The 21,741-nt window shown below is 43.7% G+C and overlaps 1 protein-coding gene across 1 annotated transcript in view; it reads left to right on the plus strand.

The window, feature by feature from the left end:
• RSPH14 (radial spoke head 14 homolog) overlaps window positions 1-21,415 on the plus strand; it is a 188,763-nt gene extending 167,348 nt beyond the window's left edge. The window contains exons 4-6 of the mRNA XM_024197975.3: window positions 11,840-12,065; window positions 15,319-15,455; window positions 16,565-21,415. Coding sequence (XP_024053743.1) covers window positions 11,840-12,065; window positions 15,319-15,455; window positions 16,565-16,803 — 602 coding nt within the window. The 3' untranslated portion in view covers window positions 16,804-21,415. The remainder of the gene's footprint in view (window positions 1-11,839; window positions 12,066-15,318; window positions 15,456-16,564) is intronic.
• Window positions 21,416-21,741: the final 326 nt, after the last annotated feature.

A 21,741-nucleotide genomic window follows, 5' to 3' on the forward strand; every position in this document is an offset into this window, starting at 1 on the left:
ACAGGCTGCTGGCCCAAATCCTTAAAGGGATTCAGGTGTTGCTAACTCCCATTGATTTCAAAGGTAATTAGGTACCTGAATACCTTTGAAGATGTGGGTCACACTGAACCATAGCTTGATTGTTCGCCCAGATCTCAGCATACTGAGCCTTTCATGTGTGGATCCCCACTTCTTTATGGAAGGGGGTCAGAAGTCAGCCTTTCCCACAAATGCTCTATATGCATGAATAGGGAGAACTCTTGGTTTCTGTTTCCAAGTGAGGTCTAGTGGTTAGAGCAGGGGGGCTGGCATTCACAACTCCTGGGAGTCTCAAATCTGCCACTGACTTACATTCTGATCTTGACCAAGTCTGGCCCCTGTGCTGTGCCTCGGTTTCCCCAATTATTCAAAGGGGTGTAGTACCCTGCCCTTTCTCAAAAGGTGTCATCCACTGGAAGTCTTTGCATTTCTTTATGTGCACTGAGCATCTGTAGGGTTAAGGGGCTGTCTTTACAATGGATTTAATTTGAGTTTTATTTCCTGCACCAGTCCCTTGGGCTATATTAATACAAAACAAAAGCAAACTGCAAAGGAACTGAGGTCCTTGGGCTCTGAATACACATGATCCTTCCCCAAACCCCACAAATTCTTGGCCTTACCTTTTGTGCAAAGCCCCTGCCCAATAGGGAACCCTTGGTTCCAGAGACAGCTGCCTGTGGGGAATTCCCTGGCAGGCCGCTCAACTGGAACAGTGCTGTACATGAGTCAGATGGGAGGCAGAGTGGCTTGAAGCCAGCGTGAAGGATGGCGTTGTGCCTCTGGCAGTTTCCTGAGATTAATGGGGCTCAAGGGCCACACTCTGCTTCTTCCATGGGAGGAATAAACCTGACCAAACAGAAGAATTTGGAAGAAACTCTACAAAGAGCATCAGGGTTTTCTTCACCCACCTTGGGATTTTCCATTCCCCTGGGATTGCTCCACATTATTTGTAAGTTGACTGTGTCCAATCACACCCCTTTATGCAAATCTACTAAAGTACAATATAATCTTCCAAAAACTGGAGCAGAGTGACTGGAAATGAATCCCTAAGGGAGAGCTGCTCACACTAGAGCTCTGCTCTGCATGCTGATCTCTAGACACTACTTCATGAAGTGCATAAGCTGCTGTAAGGTAAAAGATGGGGAGGAGGATTATCTGTGTTTCAGAGCTCTTTATCTATTTCATGCACATCATCTCGGGGCCAGGCACAGGTTGAATTTTTTAGTACAGCTTGCACAAATATGACAGAGTCTGTGGGCCTGATTCTCCATTGCCTTCACCGTGTATAATCAGCAAATGCTACCACATCAGAAAGACAGTGTTTTAGTCCCACTTTGCATCCTTTCTGCCTCTCTACTGCCCTGCACACAAAGAACAGGGCAGTAGAGAACTAGGCCCCTTATCACAACAGAGAGCCTCAGTTGAAAAGCAGAAAGACGTCTCTAGAATGTGCAATACCCACCTGTTTTGTTTTGGAGAACGATAGTGATCTAAAATCAACATGTTTCACTCAAACATTTGTGTCTCCCAAATTTCACATGGAGTTTCCAGTTTTCCCTAGATTCTAAGCAAATCTGGACTGAAACCGAGTGAAACTCCTTGGTTTCATACAAAATCAGGGAATTCCACCACCCTTCTTTTCAGGGGCCGCTGTCGCCCACCAAGCTCAGCCTGCTCCCCAAGTTGCCTTTTGTTATCTATTTATGTAGAGTGGGTATTTGGCTTTTACTTCATCCTTGCCGAATATGTGAAGGGGAGGGCTGGCTGGCATCCTCTCTCATTCCAGAGCTTTACAAGGCATCTACATTGTCTGCCTTTCCTGCCTCTACCTCTTTGGGAAACGACCTCAGGAGGTTGAGCAATCTGGCCCCTTCTCTACAGAGCTAGAGAATGCTCCTTCTGTCTTTGGTTCTCATTGACCCTAAGTCTGAGATACACCCTGTATGCGGATATAGGAAATCCCCAGAATTTAACCTGACTTGGTGTTTCATTATGAAAAATTCACAACCATAGGCAGAAACCACTGTAAACAATTTCACTGGGATAGGAAACAGCTGTTCTTGGAAGCACCTAGAACTGAAAATACGTTGAGGGGGAGAGAGATTACCAGGAAAAACATAATTTATTGAGTCGTGTCATGGAGCAAGCACGCCCCGTCACTCGTGAGGGAGGGTAAGGGCATGGTAGCTCCGCAGTTGAATCAATATGGCTGCCCTTAGCCTCAGAGATATGTGGCCTAATGGGCAGAATCAATAGGACTCCCCTCGACTGCAGGGAAGGGTGTCAATAGTGGAGGTTTGGTAGGCAGCGCTGGCTCCTCTTCCCCACCCCCAGGCCCAGCCCCTCTCTTCCTCTCAGCCAGCCAGCCCAGGGCTGCCTTCTCCCAGCCCTCCCCCCCCTTGCTCCTCTCGGCCAGCTGAGGGCTCCGGCTGTTACTGGGGTGGAGAGGCGCCCTAAGCCGCTGTGGCTCTGCTCTGGTCCCACCTCCTCCCCCCGAGGCTCGTATCACTTGGTGGTGCGATCAGGGGTGGAGGGAGAGGCTTGGCGGCAGGCCTGGGGGTTTCTGGCTGCCGCGTGCTGTGGACAGCTGGGATCCCCCATGGCATGGCCCCTGCTTCTTCCCTGGGCTCTCAGGCCCCTGCCTGGCCTGGGGCAGTGCTGGTGGGAGGGTGCTGCGCATGCAGCTCCCTCCCCGCCCTGTGTGCCCACCCATGCCCCACCATTATTCGAATGCAGAGGCCGGGGAGCGTGGGGATCCTGAACCATGCTGGGCAGCAGGCGGCTCCGCCACCCAGTGGCTGGACATCCCAACCAGTGGGTGCTCCTTGCTCCAGGTAAGCCCCCTCAGCACAGGCCCCATGGAGCAACTGGAGTCCCTTCGCCCCATCCCCCCACCAGCACCCCTGGGAGAGACCCAGTGCCCCCTGCCCCATCCCCCCACCAGCGGCCCTGGGGGAGACTGGACACACACCCCCAGTTCCCCCTGCCCCATCCCCCCGCGAGTGCCCCTGGTCTAGGGAGGGATGCGAGTCTGGTCCAGTTTGGTCTGGGGAGGGATGTGGGCCTGGTCTAGTTTGGAGGATTGGCCTTGTCTTTTGGGAGCACAGCTGGTCCTGATCCTAGTCTCTGTGCCTCTCTGCCTGGGGGTGGAGGGGGAAGGACTAGCAAGAGTAGTATGAATAATGACACCGTGAATAAAATGTATTCACGTTTTTCATACTTTTATTTTTAAAACATTGTAAACAGTTTTTTAATTTGCCCCAATTTCATACAAAATTTTAATTCAAGGCCTGGTAGTTCATATGAGAAATGTGAAGGATGAGATAGTGTGATGATTCCCTTTTAGTGGAAGCAGCACATGGCTGGTGTTTTGGCCAGCTCTAGCTTTTGACTGACACGGACACTGACACACACACACCTTTCCCCACCTGGGCTGTGCTGTGAGGCATCATCAGCTGCTGCTTTCATCTCCCTATGCAGCCCAGGCAGGGAAAGTGACCTTGATACAGGGAGCACTGATGTTGCTCCTCGCTTCTCCCCTCACACCCCCTAGGGACATGGGGCCTGAGGCAGGTGAGAGACCAGCCAGCAGAGGGCACTCTGAGTGCTGAAAGAGCTAATTCCCAAGACAACCAGCAGGAGGTGCTGCACTGGTGAGGCATTACTTCGCTACAGCAAGTACACCCCAACCCCGGGAGTCATGTCTGATGCTTTGTGGTAGAAACGTCAGCAGATATTTCAGACTTCCACAAAGAGATCCTCAGGGCCACCAGAAGACTTCACAAGCCAGTCAAAAAGCTAAATGTTATCCTGTAAGGGTATTCCTAAGTCTCTGCTTTTGTGGAATTAGCAATGAAGCATAAAGAAAAAGGGGCATACTTACCTTAAATAGTTTGCATTTTTTTCTGTGTCAAAGACAATTTTTCACTTGTAAAACTACCTTTCTCTTGACTGTATTTTAATTCCGTTATTCATCCTGAGTAGTTCCTTATCTGTCAAGTAGCCCCACTGAAGTAACTGGGAGTACTCATGGTGTAAAGTAGAACTCAGCTTGTATGAGTCCGGCAGCACATGGCCTTCTGTAAATCCCCCATCTCTGCTGTCAACAGCAGGAGAAGCTCTTTTCTCTGACAAAAATAGTTAGGGCAGAATTTAAGAAATAATGCTGATATTGCAACATTAACACACACTTTACAAAAATCAAAGAATTAACAAAAGTATTACCTAAATGTCAATGAGTAATCTAATTAATTTTTTGCACAAAAAAGAAAGGAAAAAGCAATGTTCACAGCAAAAAAATCTGGAAAATGAAAACTTGTAAGTACACATTTCTAGGAAGGAGCCCAAGTGAAGTGCCCTTAATTCCTCTGACCCTTAAAGTAGCTGGACTTAAAAGTTGAAAACCACTTTTGTTAGTGTGAAGCACTACCACTGCTCTCAGCAGCGAGCTTTCCCAGTGTCCAAGTGGTCAAGAAGGTGTTTGAACATTGAGTGTGTTCATTCTTTATTGGGGGAGAAATATGTGTGCGCTCTCTTTCTCTCTCTGCCAAATTCTGACCTCAGATATATGCAAGCAATTCCTGTTGAAGCCAATGTGAGTTGTTCATGTATATCCCCATAATGTGGTCCCTTTTTGCTTTGTTGATTTATTTTGCTATTTCTAAGAGTGGAGCTGCTTGTTGGCCCTTTTTCAAGCTATCTAAGTAATCTAGCTGTACACTAATGCCAACAACTGTTCACAGCATGGAGAAAACAACACTCCCTTCTTGTGTGCCTGCCCTTTAAAGGAGACTGGAAATATCACCATTTCCAACACAGTTTGGATTGGAAACAGTGGGAGAAAAGCCAGAATAGCCCTTTTCATGGGATTTCAGCTATATCCAGCAGGTACTGAGATGTGGAGATTTTTTTTTTTTCCCCAAAAGATAGAAAAATCTTTTCAAACTTCAGAAATTCATGTTTTGTTTGGACGAAGAATGGTGAGTCAGTTCATATTTCATCCAAAATGTTTCACCATCTCTTGTTTAAATAAAATTTACAAATGAAAAGCCTGATTGTAAAAACATTGTTTTAAAACAATTAACATTTATAAACCACTCTTTCCTGATGCTCAGATAACTTAAACTGCTCAACACATTTTTATGAAACTTTAATTTAAAAAAAAAAAACACATTTCTGTATTAAGACCAAACGTAAGACATTTCAGTCCGAAAGGTAGTGTTTCAAGAAAGTTGTCTGAAAATAGAGATATAGAGCCAAAATGCCATCTCTACCTGTAAGTGTAGATTGTAGATCAGGGGTCGGCAACCTTTCAGAAGTGGTGTGCCAAGTCTTCATTTATTCAGTGTAATTTAAGGTTTCACGTGCCAGTAATACATTTTAATGTTTTTAGAGGGTCTCTTTCTATAAGTCTATAATATATAACTAAACTATTGTATGTAAAGTAAATAAGGTTTTTAAAATGTTTAAGAAGCTTCATTTAAAATTAAATTAAAATGCAGAGCCCCCCGGACCAGTGGCCTGGACCTGAGCAGTGTGAGTGCCCCTGAAAATCAGCTCACGTGCCGCCTTTGGCACGTGTGCCATGGGTTGCCTACCCCTGTTGTAGATGAAAATGAATAGTTATACTAGCTTTGCATACTTATAATGCCATATAAAAGAGAGAGAGAGAATCCTGAGAGGCAATGTAGTCTAGTGGATGGAGCAGTGGGCTGAGCATCAAGAGACCTGGGATCATTTCTATACCCTTTCACTGACCTCTACCTCTCTATACTTATATTTCCCCTCCCCTCCTTTGTCCATCTTATACATTTAGTCTGTAATCTTGTTGAAGCAGAGACTGGCTCTTATGCATTTGTACAGTGCCTAGCACAATGGAACTATGATCTCATTTGAATCCTCTAGGAACAACTGTGATAGAAAATATAATACATGTATATATTTACAGAGCCTGTGTATCATAAAAATGGATGATTATTTTATTTGTTTTAGTGTATCCCTTGGCTGCAATTGAATTAATGATTTTTTTCTCTTTTTAAATATTGGGCTGTCCATCCTTAAATCGGAGCTTAAAATAATTGTTTGGGGTGCCAAGGCAGTCTCTAACTTCTTGGCCTTACTGTCAGAGAAGTGAAAAGTCAAATTCTATGTGCAGGAGTCAGTTTTAGGACTTTTCATAAATATAATAAGGTAAATGGTTTAAATGAGAATATCCTATATGCAATATCAAAGCCTGTTGAGAACAGGAACACAGGCAATAGAACAAATAATGAAAAAACAATGCAGCCCAGCTCAGAAAGCTAGATCATGGACTCAGACAGTCAATGGAAAATGCAGAGCAGCAGTTTGATAAATGATTGGATCTGGTAGAGGCTTATTGTAGTAACAGTTAATGATTGTCTGGGCCCTCGATCTACACGCGCAAGTATTTAGGCAGGTATAAAATCCAATATTAACTGAAGAGACCTGAATCTATCCAAATTCTCTTATGAACATGTTCTCTTTGTTATACGCATTGAATTATCTTTCCTTTCTGTAAACAACTTAAATAAATCATGCCAGGTGTTTGTGGAAGCAATGATGTCATCAGAGCCTTTTATGGCAGGGTGTTTTATGAGTCACTTTGCTCTTACTCTATATTTGTATGTCTCCCTTACTGCTCAGAGGAGCAAGGAGGGATTTGTAATCTGTCACATCTGAAACTTGATTGTAGCACATGGCTGGAGCACAGATCCTGAGGATTAGTTATCATCTGAATACTTTAATTCACTATATTTGAACTCAGCTCTTCAGAGCAAGCAATACAATGTCAGATTTTTTTCCTGCCTTCATGTTGTTTTTTAGAAAGATCTTCACAGTGGAGGGAGTTCATAAACATGTGAGGATCACATTGCAATTAGTAAGTGAATTATCCCAAACACGTACCTGTAGGCCAAACAACATTTTCTTCTGAACAAAATAAATTAAATTATTTTGCATACACTATAAGATGTTTCCTAATTTATGATCATCCAATATATACAGTTGAAGCTAAGATCTTAGAAGAAGAGATTAGACATTTATATGGATGGTGAACATTGAGTTAAATGAGACAGGATGAAAATTTGTATCATAAAAGATAAAATGCTCATGCTTCAGGGCATAAGCCAACCACTAACTGACAGGGCTGGGAAAAAACAGATGTTCCATAATTTTTCACAAGAGTTTTTTTGTGCCCTTCCCTGAAGCATCTGGTACTGACCACTGTCAGTGATAGGATGCTCAATTTGATGGATCATTGGTGTGATCTAGTGTGTAATTCCTATGTAAAAATGTAATCTAGGATCTATTTTTTAATGTGGAAACCCTAAAGTGTATTCCTTTCTGCCTGGCTGAGAACTTTCAGACAAAAGATTATTTTTGTTTTCTAAGTATTCTTGGAGACAGACAGACTTTCTTTCTAAGACAACTTTACTGTAAAACAGATCACAGATTTGGATCTTAATTTAAAAGAGAATTAGTTTGACATTTCAAGGGATGATTATAGAGTCTCTCTCTTCAGTAAGAAGGTTGAACATATTTAGCTAGATGTTGGAAGTGGTGCACACAGGTGGGCTCTTTTTCACTTTTGGTGGACCTATCCACTGCTCCAAACACCCTGGATGGAAATTTTAGTCTAGTTCAAGAATACTGCTATCCTTTATCTACTCATTGACATATCTTTTGGGGGAGAGTGGAGGACCCTGCATTCTCAATCTTAAAATTACATTAGCTAATATGGGACTTTCAAACTGTGTTTTATGGACTGCCAGTGGTCAATTCTTCCCAGTGGTCCAATGAATGAAACATTTTGAGAACCACAAAGTGGTGGATCAGGGCGTTGTGATGGGAGAAGCACAGAGAGGATCACTCCTTTACAAACTGGCCTGCAGAAAGGAAATACTGGAGAAGCACTGAGCTACTGCATGCATTTAATCTATGTTGCTAGTCACACAACTGCCCTGAAAATAGGTTGCTCCTAATCTAGAATGCTGGTGATGTCATAGACGTGACGTTGCAGTTACGGATAAGGCTTACTGACTCTATATGACACAAAAAAGAGATGCTAAGTTTGAGACTTATTAGGGATGCATGTTTATGCTTCCAGCAGCTAGAGCAGAGACTGAACCCCCATCACAGAACACCTGACACAGCAGATGAATGTTAGCAGTGAAAAGAGCCAAAGTGCTTGCACAAAAGTAGGGTCAACTAAATAGGTGAAATGAAATATTAAAAAAAAAAAAACATCTAAACAGAAATCATGGAACTTGCTGTGATTCCTCAACTCAGTCATTGTTTCTTGTTACAGTCCAGCCAGCAGCCTCTTTCAGCAGATTGTAGATTCTTTTAGGGAGAGACCCTGTGTTCCTACTTAGTTTGTCAAGCACAAAGCCCACTATTGGCACTATGTAAGATGCTCTGTACAACCCCAGCCAATTCACTGTAACAGAAGGAGACAAGATGGCTGGGTGTGACACATATTTTGCACTCAGAGCCTCAATAGCAAGGGCCTCCACCAATGGTAAGACATGAAGAGGAAAAATGACTGAGTCAAAGAAGCTCAATAAACGTTAACTGGCAGAAACAAACTCAAAAGCCAATGAAAATGGGGCAAACAGTCAAACAGATCAATGCCACATGAAACGATGAAGGATGCAAACAGAGACATGGGCCATTAATTTTGAGATGCAGCAAAAGACACATATGTATGGTTGCAGGAAGAGCAATGGTAGTGGAGATAGCAAGAGCGCTAGGCTAGCATTCGAGAAGGCAGGCGTGAGAGAGACAAACAGGAGAGAAAAGATGCTGGGCCAGCACGAGGCAGAAAGAGATGCATGGCAAATGTTTGGCAAAAAGGGATTAAGAAGAGTTGATGAATGGACAAAGACAAACAGAAAATAGGCATGGAGAGAAAAAGAGTTAAGAGAAAAGTAATAACAGACCGAAGGAAAATGAAAGCGAGCGATTGCTTATCTTGGCTTCGATCAGAGCTGAGTGTGCTATATGAGAAGCATATTTGTCTTATGAACTGTTAATGCCTAGCTTGTGACCCTTGCCTGAGGAACAGCAGTATGAAAACTACACACTGGGCCTGGAAGCAGGAGGAATGTAGAGCTTTTAACTTCCCACTATTTGTGTTTATTTTTACGTTTGCATTCAGCATGCCATCTTAGCAGGGAAGAATAAAATTACTTTAAGGTCAAGTTGTCCAAATGTGCTTTCTGTTTGAAAATATCACAGAGTAGCTATCACAGCAGGTCTACAGGAAGTAGATGGATGCTGCAGGAACCATCTGCTTGCAGGTCAACTCCTCCTCTGACATTGAAACCCCCAATTTTGCACATACAATTATTTGCATGGCAGACCTACATTTGCAAATAGTAGGAAGTTTTTGGCTATCCTAGTCTTACGTGCCAGTGGGCTTATGGGGAGATTTTTCTCATGAACAACTATGGGAGCAGTTTTAAAGGCTGGTTTTTGAAAGTTTCTCTCTCACTATACAACTTACTTCAAAAGACCTTCAAAACATGTGGAGGCAGATTCTTGGGATCAGACCAGTGGGGGAAATATGGGTAGGTCAGCCCCAGGTTATAATTTAGGCTGTTCTCAGTTATTCCTGCAGGCTCAGTTCTCTAGGGACCATGCTGCCAGCCAGGGGTTCTTGGCACACAAAGCACTCCCTGCTATATCCCCACTGTTTTCCAGCCCACCCCAGCACAGCGCTATGACAAAGGAGCCAAAAATCAGTGAGAGTCAGCAATACAGACTTTATTCCTTTATGAGGAGAATCTCTAGCTGGCCCATTAGAGAAGCCAATCATCCCTTTTGTTCCATCAAAGCAACACAAATGGGATGGAACATGGGGCCAGAATCTGGTCATGAGTTTCTTTCTCCTCGTGCCTGAAAAAGAAAGAGAAAATTGATTAAAGAAAGGAAAATGGAAATCATGCTTAATTACAATATCATGCCTTGGCAACATGACTCCCCAGTGCAGTCACACTGATCTATGGCATTACAGAAGACATGTATATGCTCTCCCCACATCACTGTCCTGTCACAATACACAGTTCTCAGCTTAAAACATCACTTATTTGTAGCCTATAATTTTTGTGATTCCAATTTTCATTTTTCCCAACTTGATGGTTTTTGTACTCTTACAGCAACTGGTTTCCAAATGTAGCAAAAGCTTTAATAACATCACTGTCACGGCTGCTTCTGCATTAGGAGAGGAAAGCCCAGTAAGCTAATGACATATGAAATTACTCAATGTCAGCGAAACCTCAGAAGTAGAGTAGAGGTTATTCGGTTCTATACATTGATAAAGGGCCATAGTAGTCATAGGCTTGACTGTGAACTCAGGGAATTTTTCCCATGGGTTACCAAAGGGTCATTGAAATCCTTTTCTAGCTGTACTTGGGGGAAAGATCCCTTTATCCCTGAATAAGGAGATTGCTTTTAAGTAGCCTTGTTGCTTTTCATACACTGAACTTCCTTGTTCAACTACATATGAATCAATTCAAATGGAGCCACTTTTCTCTTAGTAACCAAAGAATTGTCTTAGCAACCAGACGCTGAGGATTTTGTTTCCACATAGTTACTGGTGGACAATGTGTTCTCTTCTGCTTTCACTTTTCCATGGCAATGCTGTTTCAATGTTGGCTTAGTATTGTCTAAGAAATGGAACACTTAAGAGTAAGCCACTCAGCCCTCGCAGCTGTGCTGTAGCCCAGCAAGATTATTCTTTCTAGGAAATAGTGAAGTGCTGACTGCTAGGAAGCTCAAACCCCCTGTTTCTCCCAGTATAAATCATTGTAAGGAATGGTGTAAGGGAGTGTGACAAACTGGGACTGTTCTTAATTTGGTCTTTGAATGCTGAGTGGGGAGTGTTGGCTGGGAAGGCAGGGGAGGTTGGCTAGGATGGTCTGCATTGGGGGATGGGAGACTGGCCTTGAGGGAAGATACCCGAGCATGTAACGTGAGAACCCAGGAAGGGGTTAGAGGCCAGGTGACACCTCTGCCCGGGAAACTGAACAAAGGCTGTGGGAGGGGTCGCTGAAGGGAGAGTTTCAGGAGCTGGCTGGTGGAATGGCTGGGAGGCAGACAGGGCTCTGACCTCCCAAGGGGGCTGTGGTGCCCTGGGACCCCAAGATGGACCTAACTGGGGGGGATCCTGTTGTCTGTGCCTGCAAGACCTGTCTTGGACTGTGTTCCTGTCGTCTAAATAAACCTTCTGCTTTACTGGCTGGCTGAGAGTCATGGTAAATCGCAGGAAGCCGGAGGTGCAGAGCCTTGTGTCCCCCCACACTCCGTGACAGGGAGCACACCGCTATTCCACTCCTGTAATCTCTCAGCAGGAGTTATTATAGGGACAAAATATTGCACTTGTGGATATTGGGAACATCAGAGCAACTGTTAACTTGAGCCTCACCTGGGTTGAAATCATTGTAGGAACAAGCATGAGCTGTGGCAGTAGATAATTTGTTGCCTCTCTTAGCAAATGATACTGGACAGAATAAGGTTGAAGGGAATGACTCTGCAAGAGAATACATTTGAGGAAACTATAAACTGCTTACAGTTTGCAAATAGAGGTGAAATTTGCCAAATAAATCCTGGGGAAATGTTGGAGGAGTGCTAGTAAAGTGTCCACAGTTACAACAGTCTCCATCTCTCTTAACACCACACTATTATGGGGACAGAAATAGCTGGGTCATTTTAATCGTGGTAGCAAATTTCAAAATGTTGATTGAAGCATTAAATGCCTTAGCACTTTCAGTCCAAGTTTCCTTTCTGTCTCTGCCTGCAGGTGCTGTTGGCATAGTGGAAAGCAGTTTGATTTCTTCACTTGTCCTTAAACTGAAAACTGAGCTGGATGAAATCCAAGAGTTGATACTGGACACACTCTCTGGCTGCCTATGTGTAGAGGCTTTTGAAGCTCTTGCAACAGGCGCTGTTCCCATTCTGAAGGAAAAGCTCACTCATCCATCAGTGGCCATCAGGAGCAAAGCTGCCCGTGCCCTCTTGGGAATTAGGTAAGGGAAAGAAAGGACTATGCACATGGGTTGTTCCAAGACAATATCTGTCTACTGATTGAGTCCCGGGCACTAGTTTGCAGGAGTACCACCTTACACTTTAAACTTGTCACATCTCACATTGCAAAGTAACATCAGGCTAGATGTGTACATGAACTTAGCTGCTCTGGTGTTGGCGATTCAGTAGATGGCACTCTTCCCTCCCACCCCTGCCACTCACGTTAGTAGTGAGCTAATGCCCCTGCATGGTGCTAAGCAGTGCAGCACTGCTGGAAGTACCGTTTTGAGACAGTGTAGAACCAAAATCCTGATAATTTGTGATCACCAGATCGATCCCATAACAACTTTTTGCAAGAGGAGGAATGTTAAAATAAACTAATTATTTTTTACCTACCTAAATTTTCAGTTGGATACAGCATTCTTCATCTCCTGTTATAAACTTTATGTCATTTGTTACTATGTTGGGTTAAATAGTTGCTATATTTTATCCTAGAGTGGCTGCATTTCAAAACATTCCTGTGTATACTTTGTATATCAGTTAGTTAAGTCGGTAAAGCATTTCACAATCTTTGGAGTAAAATACACAATATAAATGCAAGTTGTTGTTAATAGAACCGTGCAGTATGGTGAAGGATAACATATTTGGTCACTATGATGTAATACAGTTCAATATAATAATCTTCCATGGAAATGGCATCATTGTTTATAAAAACTACCATGCTAAGTTCAGCCCAAACACATGCTGAATAGGGAGCTACAATATGGCAGATCCTCTTAAAGAAATGAGATCTGTGCACTCAGAATCATCCTGTGGCTCTTTATTTAAGTCTTAAATTCATCATCCACAGAGTACACCAATAAGAGTTTTTAGTGAGTCAAACCCAAGAGTTCAACTACAAGCCTGCATCAAGGCAAGGACCCTGTATTTTATCTTATTTGTGAGGCACCACATTTAAAAGTTAGAGTATTAGATAATATGAACACTTGGCTTCTGGCTTTAAAGGCAAATGGCTGTGGAAATATAGGCACCCAACCCCAGTGCTCACTGCTAGTATCACCAAAATACCTCCATGAGCTATACTACTATATAGAATTATAGGAGGGACCTCGAGAGGTCATCTAGTCCAGTCCCCTGCATTCATGGCAGGACTAAGTATTATCTAGACCATCCCTGACAGATGTTTGTCTAACCTGCTCTTAAAAATCTCCAATGATGGAGATTCCACAACCTTCCTACGCAATTTATTTCAGTGCTTAACCCACCCTGACAGGAAGTTTTTCCTAATGTCCAACCTAAAAGGCCTTTTTTTCCAATTTAAGCCCATTGCTTCTTGTCCTATCCTCAGAGGTTAAGGAGAAATTTTTTTCTCCCTCCTCCTTGTAACAACCTTTTATGTACTTAAACTGTTATGCCCCCCACCCCAGGTCTTCTCTTCTCCAGACCCAATGTTTTCAATCTCCCCTTATAGGTCATGTTTTCTAGAACTGTAATAATTTTTGTTGCTCTTCTCTGTACTTTCTCCAATTTGTCCACATCTTTCCTGAAGTGTGGCACCCCAGAACTGGACACAATACTCCAGTTGAGGCCTAATCAGTGCAGAGTAAAGCTGAAGCATTACTTCTTGTGTCTTGCTTACAACATTCCTGCTAATACATCCCAGATTGATGTTTGCTTCCCCCCCCCCCCAATAGTGTTACACTGTTCACTCATATTTAGCTTGTGATCCACTATGACCCCCAGATCCCTGTCCACAGTACTACATCCTAGGCAGTCATTTCCCATTTTGTATGTGTGCAACTGATTGTTTCTTCCTAAGTTAAGTACTTTGCATTTATCTTTATTGAATTTCATCCTATTTACTTCAGATCATTTCTCGAGATCATTTTCAATTTTAATTCTATCCTACACAAAGCACTTGCAACCCCATCCGCAAACTTTATAAGTGTACTCTCTATGCCATTCTTTAAATCACTGATGAAGATATTGAACAGAACTGGACCCAGAACTGATCCTTGAGGGACCCACTTGATATGCCCTTCTAGCTTGACTGTGAACCACTGATAACTACTCTCTGGGAGCAGTTTTCCAACCAGTTATGCATCCATCTTATAGTAGCTCCATCTAGATTGCATTTCCCTAGTTTGTTTATGAGAAGGTCATGCGAGACAGTATCAAAAGCTTCACTAACATCAAGATACATCACGTCTACTGCTTCCCCCCATCCACAAGGCTTGTTACCCTGTCAAAGAAAGCTATCAGGTTGGTTTGACATGATTTGTTCTTGACAAATCCATGCTGACTGTTACTTATCACCTTATTATCTTCTAGATATTTACAAATTGATTGCCTAATTATTTGCTCCATTATCTTTCCGGGTACAGAAGTTAAGCTGACTGGTCTGTAATTCCCCGGGTTGTCCTTATTTCCCTTTTTATAGATTGACACTATATTTGCCCTTTTCCAGTCTTCTGGAATCTTTCCCGTCTTCCATGACTTTTCAAAGATAATTGCTAATGGCTCAGATATCTCCTCAGTCAGCTCCTTGAGTATTCCAGGATGCATTTCATCAGGCCCTGGTGACGTATTTTAGCCTCTGATCCTTCTCATTTTCACTGGCATTTACTGTGTTAGATGTCCAATCACTGCCAACCTTTTTGGTGATAATTGAAACAAAAAAGTCATTTAACACTTGTGCCATTTCCACATTTTCTGTTATTGTTCCCTCCCCCCCCCCATTGTGTAACGGGCCTACTCTGTCTTTGGTCTTCCTTTTGCTTCTAATATATTTGGAGAATGTTTTCTTGTTACCCTTTATGTCTCTAGCTAGTTTAATCTTGTTCTGTGCCTTGCCCTTCCTAATTTTGTCCCTACATACTTGTGTAATTTGTTTATGTTCACCCTTTGTAATTTGTCGGACTCTTTTTTGAGTTTCAGATCATTGAAGATTTCCTGGTTAAGCCAGGGTGGTCTCTTGCCATACTTCCTATCTTTCCGATGCATTGAGCATGTAGTTTCAACAGTAACCACTCTACCACAAACTGACCTCTCCCTTGTCCGATTTGTAACTCTGGTATGGGTGTTTAAAGTGCCCTCTAACATTCAGAATAATCTGGCTCCAAACAGAACAGAAGAGAATTCTGCATCAGCATTCTTGTCATGAAATGAAGGGGGGAAATGGTAGGAGGCTGTAGTCAGTTGTACTGATTGTTGACATAGGTTCAAGAAAGCACGTTAACCTTCTCTCTTCCTCAGTATCCCTCTGGAAGGAAAAAATATTGTGTGGGATGAAGAGGTTATCCCAGTGCTGGTCAGCCTGTTGGAGGATTCAGATCCTGAGGTCCGAGCCAATGCAGCAGGAGCCCTGATGAATGCCACCACTACGACCCAAGGTGAGAGAAGCAGCTCCTGCTGGGGCTACTTCCTGTAAAGCAGAGCATTCCTCATTCTGCTATCAGACTAGTGCCATTTGATCAGCTGACCGTTTTATTTCATAACTTTCTTAGATAAATTTAAAAAAATCTAGGTTCAAATAATGCTAAAGTTGTTGCAGAAACAGGACATTTCATTAGGTCTGTCCCTCAGCTACTTTGTTCACCCATAGTGTCTAGGTATTGCAATATAGTTGGTTTGATCCACCTCCACTGGCTCAGGGAAATGTATGTCAGGGCTACCTGTGCCTGGGGAAGATTCTTTCTGGCAGAGGGCAAGTAATGGTTATAGCACCACCCTCCCTCACAGGTGCTGCTAGGTCAGAGTCCCACAACCAGCAACTGCCCTGGGAATGCTTTGAACCTGCAATCCTTAGCTGAGAGCAGGAGTGCCTAAGTTTTCCATTACTTTCCTGTAGTTTGTGTGTGTGTTTAAAAGGTACCATTTTCCCCACTACTGGGGCGGGGGGGGGGGGAAGGGGGGGAGTTCTCATCAAAGTCAGATACATGACTTTGAAAACACTAACGGGTAACTTTTCAGTGTGCTGAACATGTAATTGGACATACAAGAATCCTTAATAACAGTAATTGTGTTTCAGTCCTCCTCTGCATACCACTGCAAATGCCCCCCTTGCTCTGGAAGATGATACAGGAGTAGATTTAAGTATTTACTCAGAATGTCTTAGAAAAGAAAAGAGTGGAGGGCGCTCCTGAGGACATTTGCCCTGAGAAATTTTTTCTTATCATTTGGTGTCTCTTGAGAGCTACGTGATTCTTTTCAAAGTAAAATAAATAAAATGTGGAAAGTAGGGGGAGTTAACTTAAGTAGTGGGATTGCTCTCTTAAGAATAAAAAATGGAGGTTTATTGTGGTCTCTAGCAGAGATGGGCTGAACCAACAGCCATCAGCACTACCAAATATTGAAGTGTTCAAAATCTAGAACCAGAGTGGAGATCGAGCTAGCTCCCGTTCTAGTGTGTGGTCATGGTTTATTAACAGGTTCAGGCTTGTTAAGTGGTTATTTGATTATATTCAATAACAAATTTTAAGTCTAATTATTTTTTGCTCAGGGAAATATGCAGCCCTTAGTGCAGATGCCATTCCACCTTTACTGAAGCTGGTCGATGATGAAACCAGCAAAGTACGCTTGAATGCAATCAAAGCCCTGACCATGCTGTCTGAGGCACCTGAGGGTCGCAAGACACTACTGAACCATGTGGACCTCTTTCGAGGGCAGCTGAATGACTCCAGTGAGGCTGTAAGCAGAGCAGCAAAAATCGCCATCAAAGTCATCGAGTGGAAACCTTAAACCCAGGGCATCATAAAGCAATAAAATAGCAGCAAAACCCCTGCACATTGTGTGACTCAGACTTTTTCTTAAATGTTCTGTATTAAATTCCTATCTGTTTTAGCATATGAAGAGTTTTACTTCACCTACAACTGCTCCTCAGTATTTCTGCACGTAGAAATTACTCCAGCATGGCCATTCTGTGCAACTATCTTTTACCTGTGATAAGTGAAGGTACTATAGCTGGGGGTTACATCCCACCCTGTACCTTCTCTGTCCTTCTACAAGGCACCAAACTGAATGGCATGCAATGTTGCCATCCCTCAAATTGGACACGAGCATTCTAGAACTTTGAAACATTCTCAGGGGTTCATTTTCCCCAGAGCTCAGTAGCATTTTGTAAAGGAGACCAACCCCTCACGCCCTCTCATTGAGCTCCTTGGCATAAGCCAAATGGAATCAACCTATCTTGGAGCACCTTAACATTCCCTGAAAGATGTCACACCTTCAGAGACCCCTAGCATCTTCTGCAGGGACTGCCTAATCCTGGAGCTCTTTGATGGCTTATGCTTCTCCAGGTGATTTTTCTGTGACATCTCTTGAGTGGAAACTACCATCCACTATGGCAATAAGCATCTTCTGAAGGCTCTATGCCTTCCAGGATCTCCCCGCTGTTCTTTGATGGAACCTAACCCTTTCTTGATAGTTCTGTCCATTTTCTGAAGAGGGGGAGGGAGGCAGGTTACATAGATACACCTAATTGGACATTATTCAGCTGATAAAGCCCAACTTTTCAGTACAAACATTACAGATGGTCCAGAATCAACCCTCCAGAACCAAACTCAGTTCACACTTTTGGAGGGAGGAGCACCACAATCCAGATCCAATCCAAATTTTGCAGCTAGCCCCATCCTATTATGGGCCAAATCGAACCCCCAGATTCAAACAGTCTTGAAATTTGGTGGAGAGGGATTTAAATTTAAAACTGAACTTCATGGCTTGAGCTCATCTGTAATAACCTTCTGACTCTCGCAACACAAAACCCCTTTGGGGTGTCTAGCACTGCTGGTTATACTAATACTCCCACACCTTGTGTTCTGGGAGTGCAAACACCAAGATTCTAGCTGTCCCCTGTGCAGGCACACGCTAGGAGACTTCCGTGGATTGACTTGTCCCAATTTACATACCCATTAGTAGCCAAAAATCTGGCCCCACATCTGCATGTTTGCAGGCATGATATTTCCTAGTGATCTGTTACCCTCCATTATGTTATTTTATTTTATATTAAACAGAATGAGAGCTCCAGTTCTCTTTCCAGGTTGTTCTGGAACAGCTCCTACTGAAAGGCCACTTATCAAACAGCCTCATCTTCATGACAGGTCACTTGCAGAACATTGAAAGAAACCGCTGTGCAGCCTAGAAATCTCCACTGGAAAAAAAATATTTGGATATCAGGAAGTTCTTCTTTGAGCACTGGTCCCTATGGGTAGTCACTATGAGTGTGTGCACACAGTGTGCATCTGGGACTGGAAATTCTTTAACAGCAGTGTCTGTTACTCAATGCCTATGCCCTGTGCCTCCTTGTGAGGGCATAAAGGGTGGCACAGACCAACCCCACATCCCCAGTTCCTCTTCTACTGCTCACAGTCTGTGACAGAACCTCCTGTGTCTGTTCTTCTTGTCAATGTTCGACTTTGTTGAGTCTAACTATTGAAAATAATATTCTTAGTTAGCTTAGTTTTAGTGCTAGTTAGTTATTTGGGGATTGGAGGCTCTTCCTCCTCTAATTCCCCCTTTTTTTCTACAGGGCATCAATTATGCCCAAAGTGCCTGGCTTTAAACCTTGCCTGGCCTGCCCCTGGGTTTTCCCAGTGAGCAACCCTCAAAATTTGTCTGTACTGCCTTGGGGAAACTCACATTCCCTTGAAGTGTAGTATCTGCCATGCATTCCTTCCATGTACCAGAAAAGATTTCAGGTTCCACAAGCGCCTTATGTAGCTTTCCATGAGGCTCCATTCAGATCTGGGGCCCTCCCGCTCACCTGGAACCATCAGGCGGTGCATCGCCAGTGTCCAGTATCAGCAGTTTGGAGTCCTCTTCCAAATACACGACCCTCATGAAGTAGAGACACTAAACAAACAAGATCAAATTTCCCCAGCAGAAACAGGACAAATCCCCTCATATGTGCTCAAAAAAGAGGCCCACTTTGCCCCTTCCTCCAGCACTGCTAGAAGATGCTGTACCCTGGAACAGACATACCTGGAGCCCCTACAGAAAAAAAACAAACCCCGCAACAGTAATGGGAGCTCACAGATCCCATGGTACCCCCAGCCCCAATAATAGAACACGAGGAGGCCTACCGGACAAATATGAGTCAGTACTGTCATTCCCTTCAGATAGCCAACAGAGGACAATCAGTCCGGACATGGCTTCCAGATCAACTCCACCTCCCTGTCTTGTCAACAGTAATTCTAGACCAGGGACCAATGGTACCCAGCGTGGGGATCACCTCTCTTCCACTCTGATCCATCACATTGACTTTAATGGAGCTCCTGGGATCCATGCTTCCAGGCATCTGAGTATGAGGATCCTGAGTTCCTCACCCAGCAAGGCAAAATAGTAATCTCCATGGGAGGAGCTGATGGAGGAGGATCAATCAGCACCACCTGCTCTCCAGACAAGGCAGTATCACCAATGTCTCCCTCACGTCCAGATGATTGTAACCAGTAGCAGACCTTCTCGGGAGAATTGCAGCACTCTCCAGACTCCTCTGGAGGAGGTCCAGAATGCAACCCTTAAGCTCCTAGACATATGTCAGGCTACAGCTCTTTTTAAAATGGCACTCATGATTAATGAGGCTATCATGGAACCTCCCCGAGTAGTCTGGCATACATCTGCACCCAAGCCCCCAGCCCCAAAGCAGGCTCAGAAGCATTACTTCTTTCCCCCCAAGGGACTGGAATTTTTGTTTTCCCTCCTTAACCCCAATTCCCTGGTGATGCATATAGTTACAGAACCAAGTCGGCTATACCAGCCCAAGTCCACTCCCCCGGACAGAGATACCACGCAACTACACATCTTTGGAAGGAAGCTGTTTTTCTTGGCTACCTTAGCATTCTGGAGAGCAAACTAACATGCTTTAATGTCCAAATATGACTTTTTACATTACAATAAGCTATCAGAATTTGTGAACAAGTTCCCTCAAGAATGTGGACCTCAATTCCAGGACATCCTGGATGAGGGAAAGCTAGTTGCACAAACTTCCCTCCAGGTGCCCCTTGATGTGGCTGATGCACTCTAGGACTACTTCGATAGTCATGAGAAGAGATTCATTGCTACAGGCCTCCAGTTTCCCCAAAGAGATCCAAACCACCGCTGAGAATTTCCTGTTTGAGGCTACCAACTTATTTAGTGACAAGACTGATGAGTCGCTGCATACCCTCAAAGACTTTTGTGTTACTCTCCACTCTTTAGATATTTTTACTCTGGCACCCTGGAGAAAGTATCGTAGGATTCCTCCGCCTCATCATCATTCATCGCCTCCATTCTTTTTCCATCAGAGGACATATGAACCTCCCAAGAAGTTGCAGAGGATGCAATGGAGTAGACACCCAGCACCACTGCCCTCCTAAGTTCTCTCTTTATATGACACTGAAACTTCAGAATGACCACCTTGGTCTCTATCTTACCCTCCCTCATCTCAGTTGTCTGGTTTACGACCCTTGATTTGAAGGACACACATTTTCATTTGGACCTTCACCCAACTTACAAAAGGTCCCTGTGCCAGAAGCACTTTCAATACAGGGCACTCCCTTTTGGTCTCTCAGTGACTCTAACGGTATTTACAAAAAAATTTGTGGTGGTCACCGCAGATAAGGGAGACTGAGATTTCCTTACCTGGACAACTGGCTGCTCACGGGTTGGTCCTGCCAAAAGATACAGGCAATTACCACAGCCACACTTCAATTCTTTCATTCCCTAGGATTTCAAGTCAATTTAGACAAGTTCATATTAACATCCTTGAAAACCATACAGTTCGTTAGAGCAGACCTGAACTTTACTCACAGCAAGGGCCTACTTACCTCTGGACTGATTCCTAGCCATGAAGGCTCTCATCAGCCAGCTTCATTTCAGCCCTCCTCCTACAGCCTGATCTGCTTGGTTCTGTTAGGCTACATGATGGTATTCTCCTGTGTCACTCCTGCATCTGTGATGTCTTCATATCTGGTTATGGACAATCTATGCCCCAAGCAGGAGCTCTCTAGACAAGAAGCTCTCTCTTCCTGAAGACATACTGACATTGGTCACATGGTGGGAAAAGAAAGAGACAGTATGTGTGGGGGTCCCTTTTGTTCCCATACCACCTACAAAGACTCTTGTCACAGATGCCTCCCTACTAGCATGGGGGTATCTCGATGGCCAGACAGCCTGAGGCTCCTGGTCCCCACAGGAATCCAGACTACATATCAACCTTAGGCTTTGAGCAGTTCTCAAAGCATGCAAGACATTCCTGCCCATCTACGCCCCATATTCTTCATAGAAATATTGTTATAATATGATTATAGAATATCTAAGATGTATTTTTTGCAAGATGGGTCTTGTGAGATACCATTGGAAAGGTTATGATTTACTGAATAGGATTATCCTATTTGTATGCATGTATCATTTTTGTATCTAAAGTTAGGAATATTGACTATACATCTGTACTACAAAAGTGTTTGCACCTGGGGAACGCCCACCAAACAGAATGCAATCAGTCTGGCTGACTAGCTGGGGACCAGTCAATGGACCATTAGGGAGAACAATAGATCTTTGAAGATGCTAATCTCCTACCTTCCTGGGATGCTATAAACAGCCTTTGACTCATGGCTGCTTTGACACTACAGGGTCATGTGATCATGTCACCTGGTACTGGACTCCATGATAGAATACCAGTATTTTTCGACGGGGGTGGGGTGG

This window comes from Terrapene carolina, unplaced genomic scaffold, assembly GCF_002925995.2.
Source record: "Terrapene carolina triunguis isolate 2854851 unplaced genomic scaffold, T_m_triunguis-2.0 Scaffold790, whole genome shotgun sequence".
Lineage (NCBI taxonomy): Eukaryota > Metazoa > Chordata > Testudines > Emydidae > Terrapene > Terrapene triunguis.